At 40.5% G+C, this 13,776-nt stretch overlaps 1 protein-coding gene across 1 annotated transcript; it reads right to left on the bottom strand.

Annotated features, from left to right (window-relative positions):
* Nucleotides 1-11,531: 11,531 nt before the first annotated feature.
* LOC127209397 (putative vomeronasal receptor-like protein 4) lies at nt 11,532-12,473 on the bottom strand. Its single transcript, XM_051169016.1, has one exon. It carries the CDS (start codon nt 12,432-12,434, stop codon nt 11,532-11,534), a length of 903 nt encoding a protein of 300 aa, XP_051024973.1. The 5' UTR covers nt 12,435-12,473.
* Between the last annotated feature and the right edge of the window lie 1,303 nt (nt 12,474-13,776).

Genomic DNA, 13,776 nt, shown 5'->3' on the forward strand with positions numbered 1-13,776 from the left:
TGTGGGAAAGGAAAACATTGGTCTAGGGATTGTTAATCTAAAAGAGATGTGCAAGGCAATATCTTGCAGATGCAAAATGGCAGGAGGGGTCCACAGGCTCGGGGCCCTGCCATCAATAACAGCCAAATTCCCCTGGCCAGTCCAGAAGTAACAAACCCGTAGGAAAAAGGGAATAGAGTATCACTGACCTAATGCATGCCACAGAGACAGTGCAGCCTTGGATCTGGCTTCAGATATGTCTCTTACCTAATCCCCACAGGCTGAATGTTACAAACTGAGTACTGGTATTTTCAATCATTTGCCTTCAGTCCAGAACCATTCAGTGGGAATGGTTCTAGGAAGAAGTGGGCTGACTTCTCATGGTCTCATTGTGCATCCCAGTATTATATATGGGGATTGTAAGAAGGAAATAAAAATCATAGTGTGTGCAAAAAAGGAGATAAAAATTAATGCAGGGGATAGAATTGCTCAGTGGTTACTGTTTCCTTACATTAAGAGCAAAGCCACTCCAGTGGAAAGAACAGGAGCATTCGGGAGTACCGGGAAACATATGTTCTGGCAAACAATGATTAATGATCATAGACCTAAATTAATTATACAAAGGAATGGTTTAAAATAGAAGGCCTAGTGGACATAGAACAGATGTTTAAATCATGTTTCAAAAGTATTGGAATCTGAATTGTCCACTTTAGAAGATATATACAGAAATTATAGGAATTGATAAATTATCTCAAATGAAACAAAGTGTGGGGTGGCTTGAGTGTGTGGGAACAGAAGGGCAGACAGGGAAGTTGAGACACTATGTGCCTGACATACCCATAAATCTATGGGGAAGAGATCTTTTACAACAATGAGGTACTCAAGTTAATATTCCTGCAATCACAGAGATAAACAATGTTAAAACTAGAGGTGAAATGGTACATGCTTCTGGGGAAGACATTAATGCAAGTAATCTAGAGCAACCACAAGCTATGCCCATTGTCCAACCTCAGAACTTCTCAGGTTTAGAGTATCCAAATTTATAAGAGGGGTCACTGCTGAGATACCAACAGCTCTTGTCCCTAAAATGGATTTCAAACAGACCTGTATGGCAGGAGCAGTGGCCCTTAACAAAAGAAAAATTACAGGTGCTTCAATGTTCAGGGAAAGAGCAGCTGGAGGCTCAACACATAGAAGAATCTTCCAGCCCCTAGAATTTCCCTGTGTTTGTGGTAAGAAAGAAATCAGGTAGCTGGAGGATGATAATGGATTTGAGGGTCATAAACAAAGTAATCCAACCAATGGGGACAGTTCAGCCTGAAATTCCTTTGCCTTGCTTGTTACCTAAGTCTTAGCATGTAATTGCAATTGATTTAAAAGATTGCTTTTTCACAATACCTCTGCATGAGAAAGACAGGGAGAAGATTGCTTTTTCAGTACCTACTCTGAACAGTAATGCTCCAAAAAAGAGATACCATTGGAAGGTACTTCCACAGGGAATGTTGAATAGCCCAACCTTATGCCAATATTTTGTGCAGCAACCACTAGAAATAATTCATATGCAGTTTCCTCAATCTATCATTTACCATTACATGGATGATATTCTGCTGGCCAATTCTGATCCTAATGTTTTTCAAGAAATGTTTAAGGAAACACAAAGAATTCTGCCATGCTGGGGATTACAGACTGCTGTAGAAAAAAATACAAAGAGGAGACTCAATTACCTATTTAGGCTATAAAATAACTGAACAAAAAATTTGATGACAGATCCAGAGAGGTTAATTACAAACTCTTAATAACTTTCAAAAATTAATGGAAGATATTAACTGGTTAAGGCCTACAATTGAACTGGCTGCCTCTGAGTTAAGTAACTTGTTTCAAACATTACAAGGGGATTCAGATTTTAAACAGTCCAAGGTGTCTAACAGCTGAAGCAGAAAAGGAATTAATTCTGGTAGAGCAAAAATTGCAAAAGGCTTATGTGGATAGAATTGATCCTAAACTTGGTTGCATTCTAGTTATTATGCCTTCGAAACATTCTCCTCCTGGGCTTCTTATGCAAAGGGAAGACAGAACCATAGAATGGATATTCCTAGCAAATAAACAAAGCAAAAAATTGAAAACATACATAAAGAAAATTTCTGAATTGATTACAAAGGGAAGAATAAGACTGCCAATTGTCAGAGATGGAACCAGCAGAAATCATAGTGCTTCTTATTAATTGACATTATGTCATTATGGGTAATTAATGAAGATTGGCAAAGAGCTTGTAGTAACTATTTGGGAGACCTTAACTATAGCTACCCAAAAAGAAACATATACAGTTTATAAAAATAACTAATGGGATCCTTCCAAATAGTGTGAAGAGGCCACCGATTCCAGAGGCACCCACAGATACAAACAAATTGGGTATGGCTGGTTATAAGTCTGATAAAATGACTAAAGTGATTAAAAGCCCATTTACCTCAGTTGTAAAATCAGAATTGTATGCCATCCTTATGGTATGTTAGATTTTCCTGACTCTCTTAATATAATTACTGAATCTCAATATGCAAAAGGAGTTGTTTTGCATATAGAAACTGCTGAATTTACTCCTGATAACTCAGAATTAATTACATTATTTATGGAACTGCAACAGGTCATCAGAGGTAGAAACTATCTGTAGGTTCAATTTTATTACGAACTTATTAACCGAGAGTACCTCACTTATAACCCAACTAACCTAAACAATAGAAAAAGAAGATTAAAGAATACAATAATGAAACTGTAAGGATATCAGTTCCAAGGAACAATTCTCCTGGTGTAATCAGCAGGATTTCTTCTGCTGGAACCTGGAGTAACCAGCACCTGGAACCTCAGCAGGAGGACAGAGCCCTGAAGCCTTCCCTCGAGTGGTTCTCTCTATGAGCATCACGAAATGGAGCAAGGAACAGCCAAAACTATCCCAAGTCTCCAAAGGCCCCACCTCTTGTTTTTGGCTCACATTTATACCTCCTCTCAGCATTTGTTCAAGGATGTTTTTCAGCTGTTTAATAACCAACCTCCCCCCACATGGTGGCTCAACTTCAAAGGGGACAAACATCACCTGCTCTCTCACAAGTCTTTTTCTCATGCCCCACTTGTGATCTAAACAAAAAAAAACGTGTTTATCTTTCCTTCACTGCTGGATGCTCCGCTCTGGACTCGGGGAATTAGGCATGGACCACACCCAAACATAAACCAAACACAAAGTGATCCTTTATTAAGAAAGGCAAAGAAACTAGGTGGCTGAATCTGAATTGGGCAGAAACCACAGCAAATAGCTTCGCAAGGGTTAATTTAAGAGGGAGAAAGGGGAGGTGTGTGTTAGAATGAGCTCAGACGAGTTGGTAAGTTCTGGTTGTTTTTTTTTTTTATTATTAGATTAGTCAAAATAATGAATGTTGATGACTGGGCCTTGCTGTTTTGATAGTTGGACCGCAGGAATAAGTCAGGCAGAACAAAGAATCCAAATAGGGAATAGAACTTGGTGGCTAGCTTTAGGAATATAATCCAATGGTTTAGCAAGGGAGAGAGAAGGGGAGAGCAAAACCTACAGGCACCATGTTTGCCATACTTGGGCCTGTGTTTGCAATGCTCGGGTCTGCTAGAGCCCTTCAGTTACAATTTTATAGTATCAAGAAACTTCAGGAAAAGTGCACATATCATTAGATATATGTGAAGCCTCTGGTGAGAAAAGCTCCTCTTTTGAAAGTGCCAGGGCTTAGCCTTTCTCCTTCCCAAGGGCAAGATTGACTCCTGGGAAAATGTTAATTCTCTGGATTTATTACATCAATACTCTGATAGTGAAAAGTCTGGAACATCTGTCTCTCTTTAGAATATCTTCTCTCCTGCCAAGACAGTTACATTCTGACTCCTCCTTCCTGTTGGTCTGATGCTCATTGCTCCTAGGAGAGCTCATGACAAACAGGAATTGCTGAGGAACTTCCTTCACTCAATAATCATGGCTGCTCATTGAGGGCATACACACGTGCTCAACCATTAGTTGTTCCTTCTTTATTTGTAGCTCTGGCTTTCAGACAATGGAGTCATTTCCCCTATTTTTCCCATATAAGTAAGAGACACAAAGCCATATGAGGGACATAGCGGAGTAGAAGGTAATCAAGAGTCTGTCCTTTTAGCTCTCTCGGCTCTTTGAGCAGGTCTTATATCGCTTAGGACAGATTTTGTAAGAACAGTGCTAACTTATTTTAAAAGCCTTGATTAACTTGATGATTTGATATGCTAGTTATTAGAACATTGGGGCACTGCAATTATACATATATGTATATATATGTATATATACACATATACTTTTCATGCATGGAAGAATCAATCTAAATAGTAACTGATGCATTTGTAAGTGCCCTTCAACATCCTTCCTGATCAGGACAAAGGGGTTGAGAACAGCAGAACCAAGTTGTAGAAATATCTTACCATTTACTATTGTAGAAGCATGTGTCCAGGAAGTGAATGGTTTCAGGTTAAGGACTCCAGGGTGACACTGAGGTACCTTATCATTTAAGGATAAGAACTTTATTAGAAGTGTTATTAACATTGGGGACAGACATCAGCATGCAGGGGAGATCTGGCTCACAGGGCACAGTTCTCTTTCTTCTTAGATTTTTCTCAGGAACATGGGTAGAAAGGAGGCTGAAAAGTTTCCTTTCTTCTTCCAGTTGGCTTTTGTTAGTATTAAGCAGAGTTAGCCGCTACTTGGGGTCCATAGAAAAGGGACACAGGAACCTAAGGAAAAAATATATTTTTTACCTAGAACCTCACTTATGGATCTTGTCACAGTTTGATCTAAATGGAAGAGCTTTACAAAATGCACAGCTATAGCCAACAGTTGGAACCCATGTGAAAGGATAAAACAAAACTTACATAAGGGGGGAGGGGAGGAGCAGGACATGAGAATGTGAACACTGTGCAGCTCTGATATCTGAACTGGAAATGTTTGCTAATCTACAGCAGTGAAGAAAGAGGTCACACCTGTAATGTCTATACAGATACCATTGACCTTTATATGTACAGTACCACTGACCCACTACCTGATCCCATGAGACTGAAAGATTACATCCCAAATAGAGGAAGAGAGAAGAGAGAGAGGGGGCAAAGGTTGAGGAGAAGGATAGAAAAAAAGAGGAGAGAGAGGACGAGAGGGAGAGAGAGACAGAGTGACAGAGAGAGACAGTTAGAGAGGCAGTGAGAGACAGAGAGAAGCCCTCACTTCCCTATCCATGAGGGTGGCACCTATAAGGGAGTTAGTTCCCTTATAGCCAGACACATGAGGGACCAAAATAGATAACAAACAAATCAAACATCCAGATCCAGAGTGAAAGGCCTGAAGGCTTGACAGGCTTTCGCTCCTGCCCGTGGGGCCCTGTGCCTGTGGACTGGTCTCACAAGCTCAAGGCTGGATCAGGACACATTTACGCCACAGTTGTGGGACAATCAGCTTCTCCTTTGTTTGAACTGATCAAGCCAAAATTAGGGGAGGAGGGCCCCTCAAAGATGGTTAGAACACCTCATGCTCAGGCGGAAACTGGGCTTTGGCTTCCCAAGTCCCACATTTGTTTTACAGAGGGTTTTCTGTGTGTGCCTCACTCGTGTGTGTCCTTACTCCTAATAAAAGCCTTTCTTCGTTCTGTTAGCTAGTTCCCTCTTCTTTGTCACATATTCCTTTCCCTGCCTTTCTGTTTTTTAACTGGTAGAGAAAATAAAAATCAATCAAGACCCCTAGATAGTAATGTGATGCCTAAAGAAACTCCGTTTTATGCTGGGCGTCCTTCACGATAACCATTGTTTTGTTTTTTGTTTTTTCCTGACTTCAGTCCCTGGAATATAAGTTCCCAGCAACCTTCACTCAGGGAACCCCAGTCAGAAATGTACAGCCATGACCATCTACTTATTATGACATGACCAACTGCTCTTTGGCTTCTGTCATCTGCTTATGCAGACATTCAAGGACTATTTTGCGGTCACCTTGATTATGTAATCTTGGCATAGCAGAACAGCTCTTGGCTTGGTTGCTCAGATGCTCAAGACCTTGTTGTGTTTTCTCCTTTAATTATCCTTCCTTCACGCCCCTTCCCAGGACAATCTCAAGTTTGGCTCAGACATTGTTTTCCTGCTAGCAGCTTTAATAAACTATAGTCTGTACTGAGTCTGTGTCCTTTTCCCAAACTGTACACAAAAATAACAGTAGCATAGTGCAGTACCCATAGTACATTGTGACTTCAGATCCTAACATGCTACTGACTGTTGTGATATAGTGGAGAGATGTGTAGCTCATCAGAAAGTTAAGGAGGAGCAAATAGGCAAGAGCTTGTCATGTAGACTGTGGTTTAAGCTTTCTCCAAGGGGAGGTCCTGGTGCTGATGATGACAGGCTGGTCCATGCTGAGGTGACAGGCAGAGCAGATGGAAAGGTTCAGAGGCAGCATTTCTAGGTAAATCATGCGTTCACAAACAGTTCCTAGGAATCTCTGAAAGAAAAGCACTGTAGTTATACTTCTGACCCACTGAGTGCATAGAGGTAGAGAGCAGAATTGTGCTTCTCCTGGATGGGGAGCTGGCAATAGGGGATAAAAAATATTATACATATATATAATATAATATAATATAATGTGATATATATACATATAATTTATTAAATCTGCCTTAAATTCGTAATAGGAGCTAAACCACACAGGAGATAGTGAGACCCAATATTTTACTAAGTACTTTTGGGTAGGTACCTCAGTAGTTGGAATAGTCTCATCATACCTGTCTTTCATGGGGGCCGTAACTGGGAGGTAGTCCACAAGGCAGGGAAGGTGAAGCAAGCATGACGCAGAAAGATCTTCCCTCTGATACACACTTTTTATTTTGAGCTGTTACCACTAAGGGCCACGCACTATCAGTATGCATCTATCTTCCCAACCAAGACAAAAGAATTCTTCAGGTGAGGCTCCCTACTCAGGTGCTTCAACTTTGTGACAATTTGACATAAAAACAAACCATAATAGTGATCTTTAATCTACATTTTAAAACATTAAGAACTTAGTTTTTCTTATCAAAGAGCAGTATTTCAGAGACCCACAGCCTGACCTATCTCTTGCTTTTCTCTGGAGCGTTTCAGCTCCTGGACCAGGGCAGGAGCACAGGCAGTCTTGGCTCCCCTCCAGGCACAGTGCTCAGCTGCAAAGAGAGCAGTACAACCCTCTACAGGGACTAGTCTTTCCATTTATCCAGGGAAGGAACTGCAGTGAGTTGATGGAAAGCTTTGGTGAACATAACCAAACTGAATTTATGAGTCCACAGTCACCTTGATACCTAAACCTCACAAAGACCCAACAAAGAAAGAGAATTTCAGAACAATTTCTCTTATGAACATTGATGCAAAAATATTTAATAAAATACTTGCAAACCAAATCCAAGAACATATCAGAGATATCATGCAATATGACCATGTAAGTGTCATTCCAGGCATGCAGAGATTGTTCAATATATAGAAATCTATTAATGTACAACCCCATATAAACTAACTAAAAGAAAAAAAAACACATGATCATCTCCTTAGATGCTGAAAAGCATTTGACAAAATCCAACACCCGTTCATATTTACAGTCTTGGAGAGACCGGGAATACAAAGCACATACCTAAATATAATAAAGGCTATATACAGCAAGCCTATAGTGAACATCAAACTGGAGAAATAATCAAAGAAATTCCACTAAAATGAGGGACAAGACAAGGGTGCCCACTCTCTCCATATCTCTTAAATATAGTACTTGAAGTTCTAGCTAGGGCAATAAGACAACAAAGGAGACCAAGGGGATTCAAATGGGAAAGGAGAAAGTCAAATTATCTCTATTCACAGATGATATGATAGTGTACATAAATGACCCCCAAAATTCCACCAGAGAACTCCTACAGCTGATAAACATCATTAGCAATGTGAGGATACAAGGTTAATTTTTAAAAAATCAGTAGCCCTCCTGTACATTAATGACAAATGAACTGAAAAAGAAATTAAGGAAACTATACCCTTCACAATAGCCACAAAAATAATATAAAGCATCTTGGTGTAAGTCTAACCTAGCAAGTGAAAGACTTGTATGGGAAAAAAAACTTCTCTCTGAAGAAAGAAATTGAAGAAGATATCAGAAGATGGGAAGATCTCCCACGCTCCTGGATCCAGAAGATCAACATAGTAAAAATGGCCATCTTTACCATCGTACCAAAAGCAATCTACAGATTCAATTCAATAACTACTGAAATACCTACACAACTCTTTACAGACTTTGAAAGATCAATTCTCAAGTTCATATGGAGAAAGAGAAAGCCCAGAATACCCAAAACAATACTGTGCAATAAAAGCTATTCCAGAGGAATCTCCATCCCTGTTCTCAAGCTGTACTATAGAACAACAGTAATAAAAACAGCATGGTACTGGCATAGAAATAGTCTGGTTGACCAATGAAATCGAATTGAAGACCCAGAAATAAACCCACATATCTATGGACACCTGATTTTTGACAAAGAATCCAAAAGCATACAATGGAAAAAAGACAGCATCTTCAACAAATGGTGCTAGTCTAACTGGATGTCTAAATGTAGAAAAATACAAATAGATCCATATCTTATAACCTTGCACAAATCTAAAGTTCAAATGGATTAAAGATATCAACATAAAACCAGACACACTAAATCTGTTAGGAGAAAAAGTGGGGAAGATCCTGGAACTCATTGGCATAGGAGATAACTTCTTAAACAGAACACCAATAGCTCAGTCTCTAAGATTAACAATTAATAAATGGGACCTCATGAAACAGAAAAGCTTCTGGAAGACCAAGGACACTGTCGACAGAACAAAACATCAACCTATAGGCTGGGAAAAGATTTTCACCAACCCTACAACTGACAAAGGGATATATCCAAAGTACATAAAGAACTCAAGAAATTAAACACAAACAAACCAAATTACCCAATTAAAAATGGGGTACAGAGCTAAACAAAGAATTCTCAACAGAGGAATATTGAATGGCCTAGAAGCACTTAAAGAAATGTTCAATGTCCTGAGTCATCAGAGAAATGCAAACTAAAATGATTCTGAGATTCCATCTGACAATATTAGGGTCTGGGTGCTCTGCTGAAGAAAGACCCCAAAGCAGTACGCAAAAGCAAAGAGTGTTTTTATTCTAGCATGCTAGGATCGCCTCTCTCCTCTAAAGGGCAACCCCAAGATGAGCATTCAGGCTCAATTTGTAGACAGCTGGGATTTGTGACAAGTTTTAATTGATTGGTCAGAATTGAGTCAGTGTATGAGGGGATTCAGGATTGGCTGTTTGTTTGGTTACCGAGGACTTTTTGAGTCACTGAGGTTTTGGCTCTTACTCAAGAGTTGGCCTTTAATTTGATTGGATGGGGCCAGCTGTGTTCTTTACCAAGGCCATTAAGTAATAAAAACATGGTATCTAGTCATTTTGTTCTATAAACTGATTAATGCCCATGAGCTGTCCATGAGATATCCATAACTTGTGGTTTCTTTCTGGAATTGTTATAAACTTGGCCTAGTTAGGCAGAGTGAAAACCTGAAGCCTGTCATGGAGTTGGTCTAGTCATGAAAACTCGGGTCTTTGAGGGGAGAATTGGGGTCCCTGGGGTCCCAATAGTTGGGTTCTTTCAGCATAATGGCTAAGATTTAAAAAAAAAACTCAAGTGACAGAACATGCTGGCAAGGATGTGGAGAAAGGGGAACACTCCTCCATTGCTGGTGGGAGTGCAAACTTTTACAAACTTTTACCACTTTGAAAATCAATCTGTCTCTTTCTCAGAAAATTGGGACTAGTGCTACCTCAAGACTCAGCTATTCCACTCCTGGGCGTATACCCAATAGATGTTTCTCCATATATCAAGGGCATTTGCTCAACTATGTTCATAGCAGCTTTATTTGTAATAGCCAGAATCTGGAAACAACCTAGTTATCCATTAACTGAGGTACGGATAAAGAAACTGTGGTACATTTACACAATGGAATACAACTCAGCTATTAAAAACAAGGGAATCTTGAAATTTGCAGGCAAATGGATGGGACTAGAAGTGATCGTCCTGAGTGAGATAACCCAGACCTAGAAAGACAAGCATGGCATATACTCACTTATAAGTGAATATTAGCCCAACATAGATGTCTGAGAGACTCCACCCAGTGGTGGAACAGGACAGATGCTGGGACTCACAGCCAGACTAGTGGTGGAGTGCTGATAGCAGTATGGAAGAGTGGGGAACAGAAGGTCCCAGAGGGTTGAGGAGTCCTACGGGGAGATCATCAAGGCCAGAGGATCTGGACCCAGGGCGGGGGGGGGGGGCTGCACAAACTAATGCACCACCAAGGACAATGCATTCAGTGAACCTAGACCCCCCTATTCAGATCCAGCCAGTGGACAGTTCATTCTCCATGGTTGTGGGGAGAGCAGGAACTGCCTCTAACATTAACTGTGGTGCCTATGATTTGATCACTTCTCCTTGGTGGAAAGGCCCCATGGGAACACAAAAGAAGGGGATGCAGGCTATCTGCATGAGACCTGATAGGCTATGGTCATAGGTAGGGTCATATGGTCCCTTTTTCCAGAGGTCTAGGGGAAGGGAATTGGATGAAAGAGGGAGGGAGAGTGGCATGGGAAGATACAAGAGAGGGGATAAAAATTGCAAGTAATATGAATAAATTATAATAAATTTTTAAAAGCTAAAAAAAGATAAAGGAAAAAACAATCTATGAGAGGGGAATTTACATATAAGTGTTCCAGTGAGGCCTCTCTAGGAACCTGGCCTCCAGACCTGTCGTGACATCCTTTGGGAGAGCCTGTTCCCCAGTGTCCTGTCATGTGACTAAGGTCTAACTTGATTATAATTGTCCCACAGCATTGACACTAGTTTTCCTAGCAGTGTTTGAACATAGAAATGTCAAATACTTATGTGCCTTGATGTGGGGACTTCACTGGTCTCACTGTCATCTTTACTCAGCTCTGCAGGCTCAGTTCAGATAAGATTGCCCTCCCCACCTCCACCTACCCTCTCTTGCTCTCATGCTCTGGCTTTGGATGAAAATTAAATACTAATTTCTGACAGTAGCCTTACATAAAGTATTTTCCCCAATGCCAATGAGAAGCTAAAAGTCACATGACAAGGATGGTAGAGTGGGAAAACGGTAAGAAACTGCTGTCTGCATTCCTAGAAACACTGAACTTAAGATTGGGTGGTGACAGACTTCATACAAAAATGGAATGTACTTTTATAATGTTTACCTTAATGTTGTGATACACTAAAACATTAAGACAAATGGCAGTTTGATGTGGAATGCCTGAGATTCCACCATTTGAGACCCTAAGGCAGCTCAACAACAGCCTGTGCTATGTACTGACTGCCAGGTCAGCCTATGCTACATAGCAAACATTACACCCTAACCTCTAATATTTACCATGGCAAAATAGTTTACTATGTACATACGTTTAGCTCACAGAGAATAGCAGTAGAATGTAATTTCTACACTTCTCAATGAGTATGCAAGACATTAGGAACTCGGACACCTCTGCTAATTAGAACATAGGGGCTGAAACTAGCATAACCAAGTTCTAAAAATGTCTTAATATTTAGTAGAATTGAATCATGTGACACTGTGAAACCTGTGTAGAAGGAGAGAATGAAATCTACCCAATAGAAGAATAGGAAGCAGGCCATAAGAATGAGAACACTCCATGTAGCTCTGATTTCTGGAGGGGAAATGTTTGCAAACCTGGAGCTGTGAAGGTAGAGGACACGCTGGTGATGCTTATACAGATGGAGGGCCATGGACCCACTGCTCCAGCCCATCAGACTCTGAAAGATGGCATCACGAAGAGTCATGAGAGAGAGGAAAAGCCACTTGATGATATGTCTGGATGGCAGCATATAGCAGTGACCAATGAATGTTCCAGCGACAGACTTGTTCAAGCCACTGCCAGATTTGATGTAGCAGAGCAAGTTGGAGCTTATGAGCAAATTAACAATCCAAAAGAGGAGGAGAAAAGGAAGAACTTGCCATGAGGTCTGTGGCTTGAGCTTCGTCCAAATGGTAGTTCTGGGCCTGATGGTGAGTGCCTGGACCACACTGAGGAGACAGGTGGTGCAGATGGAGAGGCCCCGTGCCATCCTTGCCAGATAAACCAGAGTTTTGCAACCAATATCTCCTAGGAAGTTTCTGAAATAAAACACTGTGACTATATCTGTGATTCCTGTGCTACAAATAATAATCACATTAGAAAATGCCAAATGGATGAGAATAAGGTCAACAGGCTTTTTCTCAGCCCCCAAGGCAGACGTGTACAGCTGTCTTACAAATACTAGGATATTTCCTACAATTCCAGGTCCAGCAAGGGAAAGAAAAACGATTGCCTGGGTAATGTGATTCCAGTTCATCTTCTCACATACATGTAGCACTAGGAAAAATCATCTGAGAAACACACATAATACTTTCTCCGCTTGTTCTGATAAAAAGAGTGTAAACACATTTGGTTCTTTACGATGCCTGATCATTTGTTGATGTTCTTTTTGTTTGTTTTTTCTGTTTGTCTTTTTTCATTACCATGGAAATGATGATAGCTACAATCAAGACATAAACATGACAGTATCCTACCTTTCACAATGATCCGCCATCCCTCAAGTTCATATGAGCATGCTCTTCCCAGACAAAAGCTAAATTCATCGCATCACTTTGTCAGTTTTCAAACCAACACAGTCCTGAGTATTAGCCTCTGTTTTCTCCTCTGTTTTCTCTCATCTCACCCAGTGTGACCTCAGGCTAGTGGACTGTGTGGGACTTCATCCTGATCCTCTTCATGTGCAGCCATCACTCAATTGGTTGTTGAATTAGTGAAAATCTTGCAGTTTCTCAGAAAGCTGTGCTTACTCAAGCGGACCAGTTTCTCCAGGAAGATGACATGCTATTCTCCTCTTCCCAAGCCCTTTGTCATAAATTATACAGAGGTTAGTGACTGGGTCAGGGTATGACCATCTAGATCACTGGCTTCCGGGTGGAACAAGTATAGTAAAAATTGTGTTCCCCATCTTCATGGGTAGAATTATACTGAAAGTGGTTTCCTTTTGAGTACTATTTATTGATTTTACTTTTTCTTCTGGGAACACTTACCCTAACAAAGCTCCAGGAAACTGTTCTTGTAGAGTCTTAACAAAGGCACGTCTCACTGACTGTTTTAAGGTGCGTTCAGTTGGAGATATTTTCAGTTAAAAATCCCCCAGCCGGAGATTCCTCCCCAAAATCTCACACTGTGAATGTAATAATTTTATAAATAGTATTTTTTCCTTTCTACACTGAAGTCAAAACAAACCTTTGAAGTAGAAATTTATTCCACTTGCTTCAGAGAGCTTCACATAACAACCTTAATTTATTTTGCCCTCTACAATTTGGTGTCTTCTCCTTATCAAAACTGTTTCTAAATCACTCTGAACCCTTCTCACTTACAAATGCAACACTGGAGCTTATCTTCCAACAGGAATATGTGTAATGTCCAAAGATGATCTTTGCCCAACTACTACACCTTACAGCACCCTGCTTAGAGTTTCATCTCTTATGCTTTTTCCTAGCCTCAGAGGCCTACGTTGCTTGTATATTTGTCCCCTTTATTACCAGGGCAGTGAGCAGGCCTCAAAGACACTGGCTTACATGTTTTATGTAAGTAATAGTGCGTGCTCAAAAAGTTTATAGGTTGTTCAAGGAAGCTTTAATAACAGATGAACTGAC

This window comes from Acomys russatus, chromosome 3 (genome assembly GCF_903995435.1).
Source record: "Acomys russatus chromosome 3, mAcoRus1.1, whole genome shotgun sequence".
Classification (NCBI taxonomy): Eukaryota; Metazoa; Chordata; class Mammalia; order Rodentia; family Muridae; genus Acomys; species Acomys russatus.